This window comes from Gavia stellata, chromosome 8 (genome assembly GCF_030936135.1).
Source record: "Gavia stellata isolate bGavSte3 chromosome 8, bGavSte3.hap2, whole genome shotgun sequence".
Taxonomy (NCBI): Eukaryota; Metazoa; Chordata; class Aves; order Gaviiformes; family Gaviidae; genus Gavia; species Gavia stellata.
In genome coordinates, this window is record NC_082601.1 from 36003388 (window position 1) to 36020507 (window position 17120).

The window sequence follows — 17120 nt, forward strand, 5'->3', positions numbered from 1 at the left end:
GGCAGAGCAGTTAGTGTCTGGGTAAATTGGGTTGCCTTCAATGTGTGAATACAACGAGCGCTCCCTTGCTGTTAACTGTTAGAAGTCATTTGGTATAAAACAGCTCTGGATTCAACATGAATTGGAGCCATCAACTTGTCAATTGCAATCAATTGATTAGACATACGGCTATAAACAAACAAGACATTATTTTTTTCAAGGTGCAGACTAAGGAGATAAACTGATAGTTAGATATGACATTTGCTCGCTGCCAGCATCTCCAGACTGTGAACAAATGAGCATATTTTAGTTAGAGTATGTGCATTGTTTCAAAGAGACAAAGACAATATGTGCAGGTTATATGAGCAAGAGAGGAGAAACTGTGATGTAAAGTACAAAATCAGTCTACAGGCAGTGGAAAGCCACCGGGAAGACAGTAATGGAGAGATGTGTGACTGAGGAAATACCAGGCATGGTAACCACCCATGGACAAATGTTGGTGCTATAGCCAGTATTTTTTATTTTCTTACTCTTCCAAATTATTTCAGTTTGGATATTTATTTAAATTGAAAGTTTAAGTTGAAAATTGATAAATTAAATTTATAAATTAATAAATAAATTAATCTATGTAATAGATTAGTGATAAACATTATTTAGTTCTAGTGAGTTTAGTTACATCTGCCTGTAACTGCTCTGGTACCGGCTTTGCAGTCATGCGTTGCATGATGCAATATAAAGGAACATATGACCTGAAAGTATACAGACAATTCTGACTGAAGATATTCTAGGGCAATCACTAGGCACCTCAGGGAAAAATGCCAAATTAGAGAGGAGTAACCATGTTTGTTAGCTGAAAGGTATCTCTGTTATCTGCCTGGTTCAGTACATCCCATATTAAGACACCAAGCAGCAAAATGTAGATGATGTGATAAGCTGTGGGCAACAACTGTGAGGAGCTGAAAATGAATAAATGAATAAACAAATATAAAAATGGATGTTTGCAGAAGACCAAAGCATGGATGATCATATTAACAAATGAACAAGGTAGAAATAAACAGATGAAAATAAAGGTGAGAAAATAATGAACTCTATTTCAGCAGAAACAGCTGTCATGATCAGTAAAATTTATTTCACAGAGGATGATCTGATGAAACCCTCAGAAATAACATGTTCACTTGGAACTGCCTTGGTATGTTACAACACGTGATACCCAAACCTGGTTATGCAGCATTGGACTGAAAATAATGATTACGCTTAATGAAGCAGCAGCCAATTTCAAATTATAACCATTCACCACATCCTCAATATAGCAGATTGCCTGAATCAAGAACATTCCATGTCATCGGTGGTGACTATCTCTAAATCCTAGTGCCTAAAAGGAAAATCATGAGGTGCAACATTTAAGTTTATTTTATATGGGAAGCGTAGCTCACGCATAACTCTTTCAGGCAATCCATGCTTTATCTCACTAAAAAAAATGTGAAAAGCTTGGGCCAGGCCTAGCAGACAGATGCAGCATCCTTAGTACACAGTCTGAATAGCTGTGGGTAAAAAAATGGTAACTGTAAAAAGAAAAAGTGAAAAGCTTTTGACTGCTTCTAGGATGAAAAAAAGATTATAAGAGGCATTTACTCACTTGTTACCAGCCAAATTTGAGTTGTGGAAAAGTAAACAATTACGGAGTAACATATTGAGTAAAGACAGCATGTTGTTGAATGGATAAAGAGAGATTAGGGACAGTGGAAGAGGTAAAAAAGTGGTGGAAGAGAGGGAAGCAATTAGTAGAAGAATACCAAAGCAGATAAATGAGGAGGGTATGCAAGGGATAAAGGGGTAAATGTTTAGGTAGCGTAAGAAAGTGAATCATGGGGAGATTAGGAAAAAGAAAGTAAGAAAAGGAAGAAAGAGAGAGAAAAGGCAAAAGACCCAGATAATCTATAGTTACTTTCTAGAATGATATTGCCAAGCAAACTGCTGTCTTACATCGCATTCCACTTGCAGGCAACAATTAAATTAAAACTTATCTTGTTAAATTAAATCAGGATACATACACTTCCAAGGTATAATCTACGAGCAGAAAATTTGTTCTTTAAAAAAAAAGAAAGGACAGAAAAAAGGCTATATCATCTTACAATAGGCTGTGGGTAACCGATACCAGCTGAACCGGCCTTCACATCATAGGAGTCATACTGTGGAGAAAAACTCTGTAAAAGAAATAGAGAAAAAACAGAAAGAAAAAAAAAAAGAAAAAAAAGGTGATTGCTACGAATCAAATAAGTCTTTTCTTACATTGGTATGGCAAATGTATGGAAATAACTGATTTGTATCTACTGAGTAGTACTTGTTTGACATATAGCTGCCATATTTTTAAATCATCCATATGAGAAGCCCAGTGAGTATCTTCCTTTTGTGGTCATGGTAACGTTAGTCCCCTACGCTATGTGCATCCAATTTTCATCATGACAGCTGGGCCTCAGCTGAGTTGAAAAATTGTCTCTCTCCTCTTTTCATTCTTGTTTGACTCCTTTTAAGCTTTTCCGCCCATTGCCTTCATCAGCCTCTTTTCTGTTGGCCTTAGTTGTCACTCAAGGAAGTTCATGAAATATTTACTGTTGCACTAAAGAATGCAACAGTTTAACAGTTTATTATTAGTATCCTCATTTCTTTTACCTGTGACTAATGAATGTCTCATTTCAGAGTATTTTGTAGCAAAAAATCTCTTGCCTGTGTATAAGTCTATCCTTCCCTGAATTACAAATAATTTTTTTTTTTTTTATCTCATGCATGGGAACTTACACATCTCAGAAAATTTAGTGTTACACTTTTTTCCTAATGCCATTTTCCATCTTTCCCTTTCTCCCTTCCCGTTCACTATGTCACTCCAAATAATTAAAATACAATCATTACTTTTGAGCCCAAGCAGCTAAGTCTCAATGCTTTTGACAATTTATCTTGAAACAAATGGAAGCTCAGTCCAAGGCATGCAGAGAAAACATGTCCTGTGGTCCTTTCTGAGAGCAGATAGCATCTTTGACACACCCATTTACATAAAATGCTGTTTTTAAAAAAGAAAACTACAGTCAGGTTTTCAAGGAATTCCCATGTAAGCCCCTTAATTGGCATGTGCTGACTTTATTATGCAGATGTTAGCAAACTTAGTTGAATAATATGGCATTAATGCAGTTTATGTATTAATGGCACATAAGTGGTTGAGCAGGAAAGGTTGAATACATGAAGTGTTCTGCCTGACAGCCCAAACCACTGTGGACCCACCTTCGCTGACCAGGTACAAAACGACTCCTGTACTACTTGATGTCAACCCTCTCGTCAGGATTCAACAGCACATCTTTGATACAGCATTGGAGTGGGTGACTAATTCAGCCTATCGTCCTCTTCTGTTTCTGCATCTGCCAACCCAAACCCAGTAACTCTCTTGGTATATTATTATGATGTCCATTGAGACTGGTTACCCGATCCATGGGTACCTCTCCCAGCAGCTCAGCCCTTCAGATACAATCCCTTTCAGAATGAAATAAACCCAAGACATCTCTCCTCAGTTTTTGGCTTACCTGGGAGTGGGAAGTGTACATGGAAACTATAAACAGTGGCCTATGTTCAAAAGTAGCAATTGTTTTAACATATGATTTTTAACAGTTTTGTGCTAAAGCAATCCCATCTTGTAAAGCTAGGCTTGCTCGATTGCACAGGAGACAATGTCAACTCTTAACAAAGCGCTAGCTGTGGCTCAGCTCCCTTAACAAATCCAACTGCATAGAAACTTCAGTTAAAATTAGCTGTCTTGCTGAGTCTGCTCAACTCTTCAGAAAAGAATTCAAGATTCAGTGGGCCAGAAATAAAGAGGGAGCATGACAAATAGTACTTACATGGCACTTCCCTGCAAGCAGAGGACCTGTGTTTCAATCTAGTCTCCTAGCAATGTTTCTTTAATAAACATGCATCGGATAAAATACAGGAAAGTAAGAGAGTTCCCTAACCATTAAGCTTGAGGGGACATACTTCCTCCTGCACACTTTCTTTCTGGTCAGATTATTTCTGAGTTACGTAAGTCCTTCATCAGATCTGGCTCCAAATGTTTTAAAAAAATAAGATAAGGCAGAGATTTAATTGCACTCCAGCCAAATTTTGTGGACAAAACCCCAAAAACCCAACAACAAAAACCCACCTACCACTCAGCTGTGTTTTTCAAAGGCACAAATGAGAGACAGATGCCATTGAAAAAAAAGTACGTGTGAAGATGCAAGGGCTAGGTGCCTACAGTATTGCTTTGTATGCTTATGAACAGCAAGGTAGAAGCTGAACGTAATGATGACTTACGCCTCCGTTTATACTGGGACACGACTGGCAGACCCCGGGGGGGCCAGGAGCTCCAGGACTTCCCGGCTGTCCCGGAGGGCCAGGGGCACCATTTCTGCCTGGAACCCCAGGAGAACCCTGCAAAGACACAAACAGAGCAGATACATAAGTCGGCACTTGCCTCCAGCTGCAAGGCTGTCGGGGGACAAACCCTTCCATTTGTAACAAAGTCTGTGCAATAGTGGTGGGAAACTTCCTCTATTAAACATAACTAAGACCACAACTGAACATTCAGGAAAGACAGTAGACAAAATGGAAACACTTCTTAGTTGCTGGAGCCTTCTTGTGGCTGATATTTGATCAAACACACTAGAAATATTAAATAGGTCAATTCCTGAAACGAAAATTAATACTGCTAGCAGAGTCCATAGATATTATTTTTTTTCTACTGGGAAGAAATATAACAAAAAATAACAAATGTAATACAGTTTGGACTAAACTCTCTCTCTGTTTTTCCAGTTTAAATTTTTGAGAATTTTGTTGAAGCTAAAGGGTTCCTTACAAAATAACTATACAGCACAGTCCTGCAGACAGTACAGACATCAATGAAAGCTGGATATCTCAGCAGCTTGAATGGGATATATAGCACTATAGGAATTGGCTGTTGATTTTGTTTTCTTGGGAAAAAATAAAAGCTGCACTTACAGGGTCTCCTTTGGGGCCTCGGCTGACTACTGCAGGAGTCTAGAAAAAAAGGAAAAGTAATTAAATTAAGAAAGAAAATAAAAATAAAACCGGAAACTGAATATATATTTTTATATATATATAAAAACAAGGGGAAAACACATTTAAACATTGGAATATAGTTTTATCAAATTAATTCCATTTATTCTTATTCAGTCTATTTAAAAGCTGTGGGGTTTTTGGTCAGTCTTTCATCTGCATTTTCACGGTTCATCCATAAAGCTACGCCTCTCCTGTAGGCAAAAACATGGCACCAATGAAGACAGTAGAGCTTTGCTATTGAGTACAATGGGGAGAAAAGTCCACTGTGGAAAGCTGTAAGGGACAGGTGTCTTGTATCCTTCTCAGTCCAACATGTTAAGTGTGATAATATAGCTAATTTTAATTTCTCAGCTCTACTCCTCCAATTTATTTATTTTTCAATTAATAATTCAGTTACATGTTACTATTTGGATTCTCAATTAATAGTTCAGAACAGTTTTTATGTATTCAGATGCTAGTGGTAGCAAAGAATATTCAGCTGAAACTATCTTGGATCTTTCAAGATGGCATTTCCCTATACACCATGCAAGGTCAGGAGGACAGCTTCCAGTGGGCTGATCAAACTCTTATATATTGAAGACAGATGCTGGAGGAAGTAGTTCACATGTCCTTTATTATCAGGAACCACAGAACTGATAAAAGAGTCCTTAGACTCAACAAGAGAGGGAGCTGTGCTTGAATCTCCGGCATGCTTTTGTGTACCACTTGTTTACACCTCTAGAACTGTTCAGTGAGGTAGCTCAGGTAATCCTGGAAGCAGTACAGTTGCACTAGCATGGTGCAACTAACACTAGGTGATGTATTTGTATATGACACCTCATGTTTAAGCAGATATACTACAGAGCTGCAGAAATATATCTTTTCCCTTTCTCTTCCATATACACATGTCTTTCACTCTTTTCTTTTATCTTCTGGATAAGAATCTTCAATGTGCCTGTGGAAATCTATGTACTTTAACAGAATCTCATGGATCTTAAACAAGGGTGAAATACTCAGATAACCCTAGAGCTCACTATCGCTGGCTCACACACTGAAGCAGTTTAGGCAGGGGACTTGGCATGCACTAACATTCTTGATTTTCCTGAGGTTAGCTTGCTGCAACTGGTTTAGATGATGTTGGTGTCTATAAATAAGATGATGATAAATCAGGGATGTAGGGCTTGAATCACCTTTCCTTTACAGGGCATTAAGTCAGCAATAACTCTGCAAAAGGAAATGTACTCTGTGGTGATGTAGCATTGAGTTGATAAGAAATGCAGCCTCACAGTATGCTGTGAAAATTCTCTAACTTTCTTTAACTCTTTAATAGACTGCCCAGGGAGGTGGTGGAGTCACCCTCCCTGGAGGTATTCAAGGAGCGTGTGGATGTGGCATTGTGGGATGTAGCTTGATGGGCATGGTGCTGTGTGGTGTTGGGTGGGTTGGTTTTTGGTGTGCTGTGGTTTGGGTTTTTTTTTTTTTTTTTTTTAAAGGTTGGACTTGATGATCTTACAGGTCTTTTCCAACCTTAGTGATTCTGTGATTCTGTGTTGGCATTAGTTTCATGGATACAGATTGAGCATGCAGTCAACAAATAAGCTGTTTGTTTTATTTCTATACTTCTCTGTAAGATGAAAAATGTAATGGCTAATTGTTGCCCTCTGTCCCTTTGTACTATTTATCTGTGCCTGTTGTCTACGTAAAACTGGGTTGAAGGACTTCATGCTTTCAGCTGCAAAGCCCAAAGAACTAACAAGTTTTTTATCAGATCTGGTACCAATTCTCTGATAGAATACAGAAGTATTCTTGAATTTAACAAAAAAGATAAAACTCTGTGAAAGCTCAAGCAGGCTTTTTTACTTGATTTGGCAACATTTGCCCATCCTAAGTATTTGCCTAGAGTCAGAAAGTGACAGTTAGCATTTAAAAGAAAAGTGTTTAAGAGCATCTAACAGAAAATGAATTGAGGTTGACATGGATCAAGAAGGCGGCAACACCAAAGCAACAGCACTGAGAACAAACTTACTCTTGTAGGTGGTGGTGTTGTTTGTGGACAAACTGGACAGCATTCTCCAAAGGGAATCTCTGGGTTGGGACAGTCCAGCTCCTGATCGTCACAGATGATGTCATCGCAGAGAACAGATCCTGAGTCGCACACACAGATTTGGCATGGTTCTGGTTTCCAAACATCCCTGTCAGCATAAACCTGCCCAAGATGGGTACATCCTGCAACTGGAAAGAAAGCCAAAATTGTGTTCAGTATTATTTCAAATGTGTTTTCCAAATCAAAGATGAATAACATGAAAGCTGTTGGAGAGTCTGTTTTGTTTTCTACTGTAATATAGTTTATGCAAGTGAAGTAAAAGGCTAAATACTTCTCTTCAGACACTGGGAGGATCTGTTACATTAATTGCAGAGTCTGCTCTGAATCTATAAATAGACATCAGTGGAAACCTCCTGGAGCTGATCCAAAGCCCAATTAAATCTGTGATAATCTTCCATCTTGAGTAATTTCAGTGTCAGACTGAGTTACTGTATAATTAGCAACTGAATTCTCTGCTGCAGCTAAAAAGCAAACGTGCCAAATCTCTCAAACAAGTGTATCATCAGCCCTCATGTGCCAACATGAGCACTGACACATGGATGTGGAATAAGCCGTCTGTCCAGCACGAACTCTTGTCTCTAGCATCTTGCATTAATAGCTAGCACCAAGTGTTTTCAAAGTGTTTTTTGAAAGCCAACGTATGTGACAGATCTAAAAGAATGTTCACATTAATTGCCCAAATGGTTTGCAATTAATGTGTCGTCTGGCCCACTCAAATGTTACAAGTGTCTGTATTTTCAGAAAAAACGTTGTTCTTCTGTAATATTCATGGCTTTGTGAATGGCTTCCAACAGCTATTCTACTGATCAAATTTGCTGTAGATAATGAATTTGAAGAAACTGATGAAAACCAGCTTTGAACATTAAATTTTGGGTTTGCATTTTCTCAGAGAAACAAGATTCAGAAAGCCCAGTCATTTAAGAAACCAATATGAAAATAACACTGCAAAGTTAGACAAGCTCCTTGTAAGTTTTGTAGAACTTATTAGAAGTCTTAGATTGCAAATATAAGTATCAGTGAATGTCTTGAATAATGGAGTAAGATTTTTTCCATGAATAATTCAAAATAATTCAGTTTACAAACACAGAATTCTGGAGAAAGAGCTATTTGTGTACCTACATCGCCCTTAAAACCTTAATATCAGAATAAGTTACCTACTACACATCACCCTTCAAAAAGAAAAAAACAAAGGTAAAAGATGTAATTCAAAGCTCTGACTGGCTCCAGACAGAAAATTCTGAATGCCATCAAATTGTTGTAATGGTCATAATTATATACAACACTGAGCCCAAATTTATAGTGCAGTCCATTCCTATGGGTTATGCAGCCCCTTTTTCTTTTCTCACATGCAGCATCTTTCATCTTTGTTTTTCTCTTTTCCACTACTGCGTTAGCACGCTGATCTCTTTTTTTCTTTTTACATTCTTTATTTTCCTTTCTCTCTGTATTTCTGGATATCTCTTTCCATACCCACACCCGTGCTCTTTGGCATGGTACACACCTGAACGCGTTTCCTCTCTTCTCGTGCTGCTTCTGCCTCAGTCCCCTTTTTCTCTATTCAGTTTCATCTTTCCTGTAACACATAACTTCCCTTTCCATCTTCCCTGAATCCTCTTGTCTTTTGTACCTGAACAGTTCACCTTCTTTACTGCCATGTACTCAACTGAGCTTAGTTTTTCAGACTGCTCCCTTCCCAGTGTCTCACTCAGCTGCTTTTCCTTGTCCATATTAACCCAACTTTTTCCTCCGTGTCACCCATGAAATTCATCACCTCCGAGTATGAGCTCTGTCAGGGCAATGGGGAATACAACCAAGACCTCCTGGCTCACTGAGTGGAGAATCAGAGTGGGCATCTCGGAGCAGGGCACTGCATGGGACAGGAGGTTTCTTTTCCCCATTTCAACATCACTACAGGCTTTCTGTGTACACCAACTTATGTTCTTTCTGCACTTCAATTACAAAAGAAGCAAACAGGAAAATGTTGACTTGTCAAGGCTGATACTACTTATGGTTAAGAGTTGGTTTTGACCACCAGCTTGATTAGAAAAACAACAAGATGCAAAAAGCTTCAAAAATCCTTTTCAGGCATTTTCAAGCTGATATTTTTTTTTGTGCCTGATATCAGGCTGGGAGACAGTATTTTACCTTCCTTTGACAACACAAAAAATCTTAAAATCTAAAACATTCCAGCAGCATATGAAAACTAATCCCCCTCAGACATTTTCTGTCACTTAGAAATTAACTTCTTCCTTTTTCCTTTGCTTCTCCACCTTTTGGGCCTCACCAGAAACTTCAGATCCTGCACAAGAGAGGTCGAGAACTGCTTATTTCCAGGACAGCATCTTCCTCACACCCACCATGACACAGGGTCATGGCATCAGATGCTGCTTCAAAGGACACCGCCTAACAGCCACTACCTCTGAAGAGGATCTAGACATCCTTTCTTAGTCTGCCAAGCTAGATTTAGTTTCTAAAAAAGTTGCTTTGTTTCCCAGCTCTCACACCACAGAATCATGTCAGTGGATCCCAGGTAAATAAGCTGATTCTCTGCTTAATTATTTCCTGACTGTTTCTGCGAGAAACATTTTCCTCCTTTAACAAACCAGGATTTCACTACGGACACTTAGGAAAAAACCAAACTGCCCAGCCTTGACAAGAGTAATGACAAATGTTTCCTGACAAACAAGAAGGCTGAAATGTATTTTAAAAATGAGAAGTGCAGCATTATGAATGAAATCTTTTTTATACTCTCTATAACGACTCATGAAAAAAACGAATTATAAAGTGGCAAAAGCTGAGTAGCTCAGTGTGCGAGTGGTTCGCTGTATACAAGAAGGCCTTAAAAGCAGTATACTGTGGGAGGCCAAATAACATCAAAGCTACTGGGGAGGTTAGGGCTTGTTATCTGTCTAAAAGGAGCTGCTTGGATACACCCTAGAGAGCACGGCTGGGCATAGATCCACTTCACACCAGAGCGATGCACTCAGCTGTCACTCCACAGGCTAAAACGTCCTTCTCACTTACAAACATAATGAGGAAGGGAAGAGATGATTTTTCTTTAGTTTAGGGCAAAACATAGTTTATACATAATTGTTAAATAAAAATACCATGATACAGATCTAAAGGAATTAATACTGTTACTGTGTGCACATGTAATGTACAGTTACATGAATTGCATACACATAAAAAAATGCATAGTGTACACATGCTTCTGTACCCATAAGATGTGTTTGATTATTTTTAATATTCAGATTTGCAGCTCTCAGTATCACTCTCTTATCCTTTCAAAACCACAATTTTTTTAACTATGTGTTTAAGACAGCAAGGTTCTTATTCACTAGGAAATTCATATCCAAAAATTTGCATTTTCATGTCAATTTTTTCTTCATCCTTACTTCATTTTCATTGATTTGTTTTGTTGTTTTGTTATTTCCAGAGATGTGATCCTGCTGTCTTACAGTTAAGAGAACAGCTCGAATGGGGAGCAGAAAAGGGCCATCTTTTCCATATTTTTGCACTGCTGGTTAGAAAAGAGTCTGTTTTCAAGACAGCTGCTCTTTTCTGAAGCAGAGGCTTTTTCCAGTGACCAATTTTTCACACTGAGAATACTCACTTTTGCATATTTTAGTCAACAATATAGATAAAAATAATGGAAATTTAAAATGTGTCACAAAATGACTGACATAATTTTACAGTAATCAGGAAATAAAGCAGATTTCTCTGCATTTTTACAAGGTTGTCATTCAGTTATGCTACAGTAGATGGCACCATTTAACACACAGAAAAGAGTCAAAAAATTGGCGACATCTGGATATAATTACATTCATATTTGCTTCTAACTTTCTGGACATTGTTAAATGAATCAAGAAATAAGCTAGGAGAGCTGCAATGAAAATCATTGCGGCCTTTGGCAGAATGAAAGTATTAAATAGGTTTCCAAAGGAAACTTACATCTGGGAAGACTTAGTCTGTTCAAGACACCCCCTCTGTGCTCAAATGTAGATCTGTGTGTCAGCATGTTATGACATAATGCATTTTGCATTACTTATAAAGATTAACCGTTACTCCAAAATCCTTTGGAAAGCTGATTTGTTCTGAAGCACTGGCAAATAACATATAGGAATAATAAGGCTATAAAAAAAGCTGACTTGCCTACTTCTAGACTTGCGGTATAACAGTCACATACTTGTCTTAGCCAGCTTTTCTTATTGATTCCTAAACATATATATTAGCCTAAGATTTAAAAAAATATTAGAACTCAACAGTATTCACCTATGGCAATGCAAAATCTTAATCTTCTTCCCAAAGCCCTAAATACGGTGGCTATACAGCACTTCACTTCTATGGCATTTATTGCAATGGTTTGTTGGAAGCTGTGTCAATGTCTGATTCATTGTACAAAGAATTAAAGTTTAATATTTGAAAGCCTGAATAACTTTGTATTTATGCTGTTTACTGAGCATTCACATTTTTAAAGATTTTGCTTTGAGTAGCATTTCCCTAGGCCAGCCTAAAAAGTGAAGAAAAGAAAAATAGGCAACACAGTCTACGTCATATGCTGGTTTTGAATTATTTCCCATTTTCTAAGCAGACTAGCAGCTGTATGTGAGCAGACCAATAGGGAAAGCTGAAAGAAAAATCACCATTTAGTCTCAAAGGACCTAGAAGTGTGAGCCCAAATGTGTACACGGGAAAACAAATGTGGTCATTGTAGGCCTGAAGGATGACAGATGTCATATGGGACATAATCCCGATTCCAGTCAGGTGAGTGGGAATTTGTTATTGAGTGCTGTGACCTGAGAAGCTGACCTGTTTGGTAGTTGCTTTTGGCTTTGCATTTGTTCAAGTGCTGTGATCATGACTTAATCACATTTATATGGTAAAAGGAAAAAATCTCCTAATAGTATCCCCCAAAACCACAGACTTTTCCACTTTGGACAAAGCAAAAGTCCAGCTATTGCATTAGTAACAGACTCACATATCCCATTTGCAGAGATGTGACTAAATGGTTAGAAATTAAAGAACATCTTGAACTTGTCTGGTTCTGCCTCAGAAAGGGCAATAGTCCACACAGAGGTGACTCACGATCCTCCAGCAGCTGCTCGATGATGGCTTGGGAAGCAAATCCGAGGAGCTTTGATCTGTGAGAATCTGATCACAAACGCAATGAGTCAAGCAAACACTTTTTGCTGTCATTTAAAGTGAATCTAGCAAAGGCTAAAGCACTGAGATGAAGGAGGCCTTGCCTCTAACTTTGACTGGGTCCAAAGTCTGCTGAAGATAAGAAGGGTCTTTCTGTCACTTTTTATGGACTTTTAACTGTACAAAGCCTGTGCTTCCTTACTCTGAGCTGATTTTGGTCATTTGCTTTACAGGATGGCTATTTCAAAAAGTCTTTTTACATTTCTTCTATAGTAAACATATCTCTTTATTGTGTATTCCAGCACTGGTTTATACATTGTTTAACCAAAGGACAAAGTAGAAAGGAGATATATTGTTCATTTTCAATGGAAATGCTGTAATTCTCCCCTGCACTGGAGTAGATGGAGGAATCCATTCCAGCCTCTGCAGTATCACTGCTTTCCATTTACTGAGCAGAAAAGAATGCCATGGCGTCTACCTTGAAGCAAATGGTTTGGGCTCCCTGTCTGGTATTATGATGATGTTTATAAGAAAATCAAACATACTCATTCCATCCTGTGGTCAGTAATGGACACAAACAAACTCTCATAATGAACTAATTAGTTTGCTGTGCCAGAATGGCCTGGTTTGTCTGCATGTTCTCCTGTCAGGTAAGTGCCGAGTACTGGAAAAGTCTGAAATAGTCTCTGTTTCATAGGAGTCAGGAAAAGAGGTGAAAATATAAGAAAAGAAATGGTTTAACAAGACTTTTTTTTTGACTGCAAGGCCTACAGACATTCTCTCAGCTGGAATTGTCTTCAACCAACCAGCTAATTAATTGAATCCACTTCACACGGTGCATGAGGACATAAGGGCCAATTTGGGTGTACCTACCTATTAGGACATTTTCAGATTCAATTGTACTGATGTAATATTTTGTAAGGCTTGTCCACCATGTGATTGGAGGTATCAGGAGTGACACCTCAATTGATAAAACACTTAAATACAAGTTGTGAAAAATCAGAGCAGATCCATCTTAAAAACCCTTTCCTGCTCCATGTCCTGTAGGAGGAAGAACTGCTATCGGGTGGAATGGAAAAGGAGTGTGAATGACTGGTTCACAGATTTCCCAAGTTTCATACCAAAAAGGATGGCTACATCCTGTGCTTTCAGATTAAAACCAAAGCTTTCTTACTTCTAGGGATGCTTGTCTGCCAAAAAAGCTGGCGATTGAACAGTTCTGCCACTGCGCCAGTCCCAGACGTTTTCCTTACTCAGATGCAGAGCAAGAAAAGAAAGCAGCATAAAAGAATGCTGGTTAATCATAGTACTGTACTTGTCTGTCAGAGGTATTGCGGAAAGGAGACATGCACTGTTTCACTGGCAATGCATATAAGAGGCTGGATTCTCAGGCAAAGGATCATCATGTCATGTAGCCAAACTGTCCTTGCTCTGAGATACACCCCGATCTGTCTTTCAGATTACAAAATGGAAAAAAAGCCAGGCCTGCACTAGTACAAACAAGTATTTGTATTTTAAACAAATCATTGCTTGTTCCCTTCATTAGTCCTTATAAGCTCCAAATGCTTCAACCTTTCTGCAGCTTTTAGAAATTTTAGAAATTTCAGGATTAAAAAATATGCTTATGGCATATTTGCTACCAATTAAAACACAAAATGCCTCTATTTTCCTTGCAGATTATTATTAATCTTTCAAAGTGTGATTTATGTTAAGCACTCTAATTTTTCTTTATCTTCAGAGGACTATTGCTGTTCTCAAAGGTAATGTGGTCTAAAGTGGCTGAATCTGCCACATTGTTCTGCCTCAGCATTTATGCTTCAGAAATTGCTCTACTCAGGCATGCATGTTGACATCCTTGAATGATGTGCTTCATGCAGCTTCTAAAGGTCACCCTGCCACATAAGCATTGCTTTGAAATAGGGACCAGCGATATCCCATCAGCGATATTGTTACACAACAGCCCCACTGGCTTCAGTTGGTGTCCGGCATGAAAAACAATGGCAGAAGAGTTTTCTTGTTTCAAAACTGCTAATAGGAAAACAAAGTGCAAGGAGGGTTTTTTGTTTGTTTAGTTGGTGGGGGTTGGTTTTGGCAGAACTGTCATTTCAAACCGAGTCAGATGAGGGGCAGGATAGAGCAGACTGCTGTATATCTATCCCCTTACTTCTTTTCTTGGGTTGCCCAGAGAATTGTTATACCTGTTTCTGAACTTATAAAAGTAATTTTGAGAAAACCATCTGATGCATGCAAGAAATAATTATACTCCTTTTGTTGTTAGCTATTCCTCGACAACATTATGACCTAAATCGTTTTTTGTAAGGGAGAATGATACTCCTGAATGACCATCTGTACTGACATGTTATTCTGGGATTTCCTCTCCAAAGTTCTCTCTCAAGAGGTTGACTCTGTAACTCAGACAATTATTACTTCTGTCTTTTTAGTAGAGAAAGACTTCTTTTGCTATAATCTGCAGAATGTGTATCATTCATTCCTGATTAAGGGCACTGATTTCCGATCGCTGCCTGATCAGAACCTCCCTTGATTTTACTGGGCTTTGGATCAGACGTAAAGAACATCACTTCTAATTATTCTGGTGGGAGCTGAAGATCTTCAGTGCCTGGCAGATCAAACCTTTTAATACGGGTAACCATTTGCATTAAAGCAGGACACAGACACATAGTAAGAATTTCATCTTAATTCAGTGCATTCAATGCCTTTTAGAGGAACCATTGCATAATTTTTCAGTCGCTCTTCCAATTATTGGTAAAATGCCTATGAGATTTTTCCATCCCCTCTGTTCTTACATTACAATATTTTTTGGCACATCACCTTTTGCGCCATTTGGTGTCACTCTAAAAATAAGCAGCGGGCTGCAATCACTTTATTTGTGGATAAATAGTTGTAGCACTGGCATAAATTCTTACTACTCTGCAGTAATATGATTTTAATGTGCTTCTTGTCTTTAGAATGAGTGATGCCAAATGGCACAAAGACTTGTGTCTTAAACCATGCAGAAACTGACATAAATTCAAGGTCTGATGTGATTACTGATGCTTTTATGGACTTATTAGTTTCTTTAAACATACATCCTGCCCACTCCTTGGGCAGTCAGTGAAGACTTACACAGCCAGAGTCCAAGTGTCAGGGTAATCTTAATTTTGAACACATAAACATTTCCAATTTTATTCTGTAAGAAGCTGGCCTAACATATTTCTAAAGAAAAACAATAGCTTCATGCTCAACGTAATGAGGATCAATTAAGTGGAAAAATTTACCAAAATCCAGCATATTTTGTCAGAACTTAAAAAAAAAAAAAAAAAAAAAAAATCACCCCCAAGGTATATCTCAAAGACATACTTCTGCATTTCTGATTTTAGCTAGGACCAGGAATATTTTATAACATTGGAGGTTTCCTTGCAACATTTCTTCCAGTAGGTCTGTCCTGGCAAGAATAAAGAAAAACTGGAAAAGTCATTGTGTACAAGCAGGTTTCCCAGACTGTATACCCAGTCTGACAGATCCAAAGCATCATTAAAGTGAGATTCAGCTTCTGAGCCGCTAAGTGAAAGGGAACCATTGGAAACTGGTAATTGTTACAGCTTGCTTTACATAGCACCTCATGTAAAACACTGAACCATAACTACTTAATTCAGGATACTTTAAGCTTCTCACAAGATAAAACCCAAAGGCTGTGTGGGGAAAAAAAAGTGTATGATTTTTGGTTTTTATTGACTAACTTTGTAATTAAAACAATTTTATCAGGTGATTAAAGATTCAAGTGGGACATGATCTTCTCTTTCCCCTTAGCTCAGTGAGAGGGCTAACAATTTTATGCAGTGCTGTTTCTGTGGTTTGCCTTGGAAGAAATCAGCTTGATTCAATGTTTCTCTCCGGAGACTGAAACAGATGGGAAATGTTACAATGCAGTATAGTGCATATGGTAATATCATTTATATTTTCAGATACGTTGGATAAAGTCAACCCCAATATAACTCCATGACCAAAGTGAATTTACATCAGAGATGAGTAAAACAGCAGGGGGTCAAATTCTACACTAATATAATTGCCTGCACAACTGTATTGATTTCCCTGTAATATCAGAAGTTGGAAGTAAATGAAGGGTTTGGTTCTTGTATTTCATACTCCAGTGATGGATTAAAGAACTCTGGTGTATTGTCTAAAGAAAAAAATCATTATCTTTGGCTGCCAATAAATTAAAGGTATTTGTAATTCAGAAGGTCGGGGGGGGGGGGGGGGGGGATTCTGAATGCAGAGAGCATCATCAACGTAGTTTCATCTCCGAAACAGTTCATATTCATTCACTCCTTATTCCAGTTTGTACTAATTCACCCCACATCCATTTTGGACAGTTTGTTGGATACAGACGGCAGTATTTGAAATTCTTCTTAATCTGCCTCATAGAGGATATGAAATGGCTATTTGTACACTGGTTACAACGTTCTTATTGTCAACTTCCTAAGGCTACTAAAGTGAGTATTGTGAGGGTTTTCTCAGGGTACCAAAGACAACTTTCTTTATTTTGGGGCCACTTTGAAGTATCAAGTTCTATGCCTATTTTTCAAGCATGAAGACCTAAGGATCTTCCCAACTATTTCCCTCGTCAGGTGAAAATCCACACTTTTGGTGTGGTGAAGAGCCTGCAAGCACAGAGCTGACTTTTTATTAATATCAGAGGTCAGAAGCATTGCTACTGAGGTGGCTGCCTGAAGCCTGGCAGACATTTAGCTCTCCCTGCTCTGTGCAGCAACAGCGCCTGCTGGCACAGGGAGAGAATAAACAGAGCCGCGTAGCAGAG

The 17120-nt window shown here is 38.4% G+C and overlaps 1 protein-coding gene across 2 annotated transcripts in view; it reads right to left on the reverse strand.

Annotated features, from left to right (window-relative positions):
* The window catches only part of COL3A1 (collagen type III alpha 1 chain), a 52908-nt gene that overhangs the window by 27489 nt on the left and 8299 nt on the right, over window positions 1-17120 (reverse strand). The window contains exons 2-5 of one of the 2 annotated variants that reach the window (XM_059820783.1): window positions 7085-7290; window positions 4999-5037; window positions 4315-4431; window positions 2112-2183 (exon numbers count right to left, since the gene is read on the reverse strand). In XM_059820783.1, the coding sequence (XP_059676766.1) occupies window positions 2112-2183; window positions 4315-4431; window positions 4999-5037; window positions 7085-7290 (434 nt within the window). The remainder of the gene's footprint in view (window positions 1-2111; window positions 2184-4314; window positions 4432-4998; window positions 5038-7084; window positions 7291-17120) is intronic. The other variant, XM_059820784.1, reaches the window with a different exon arrangement.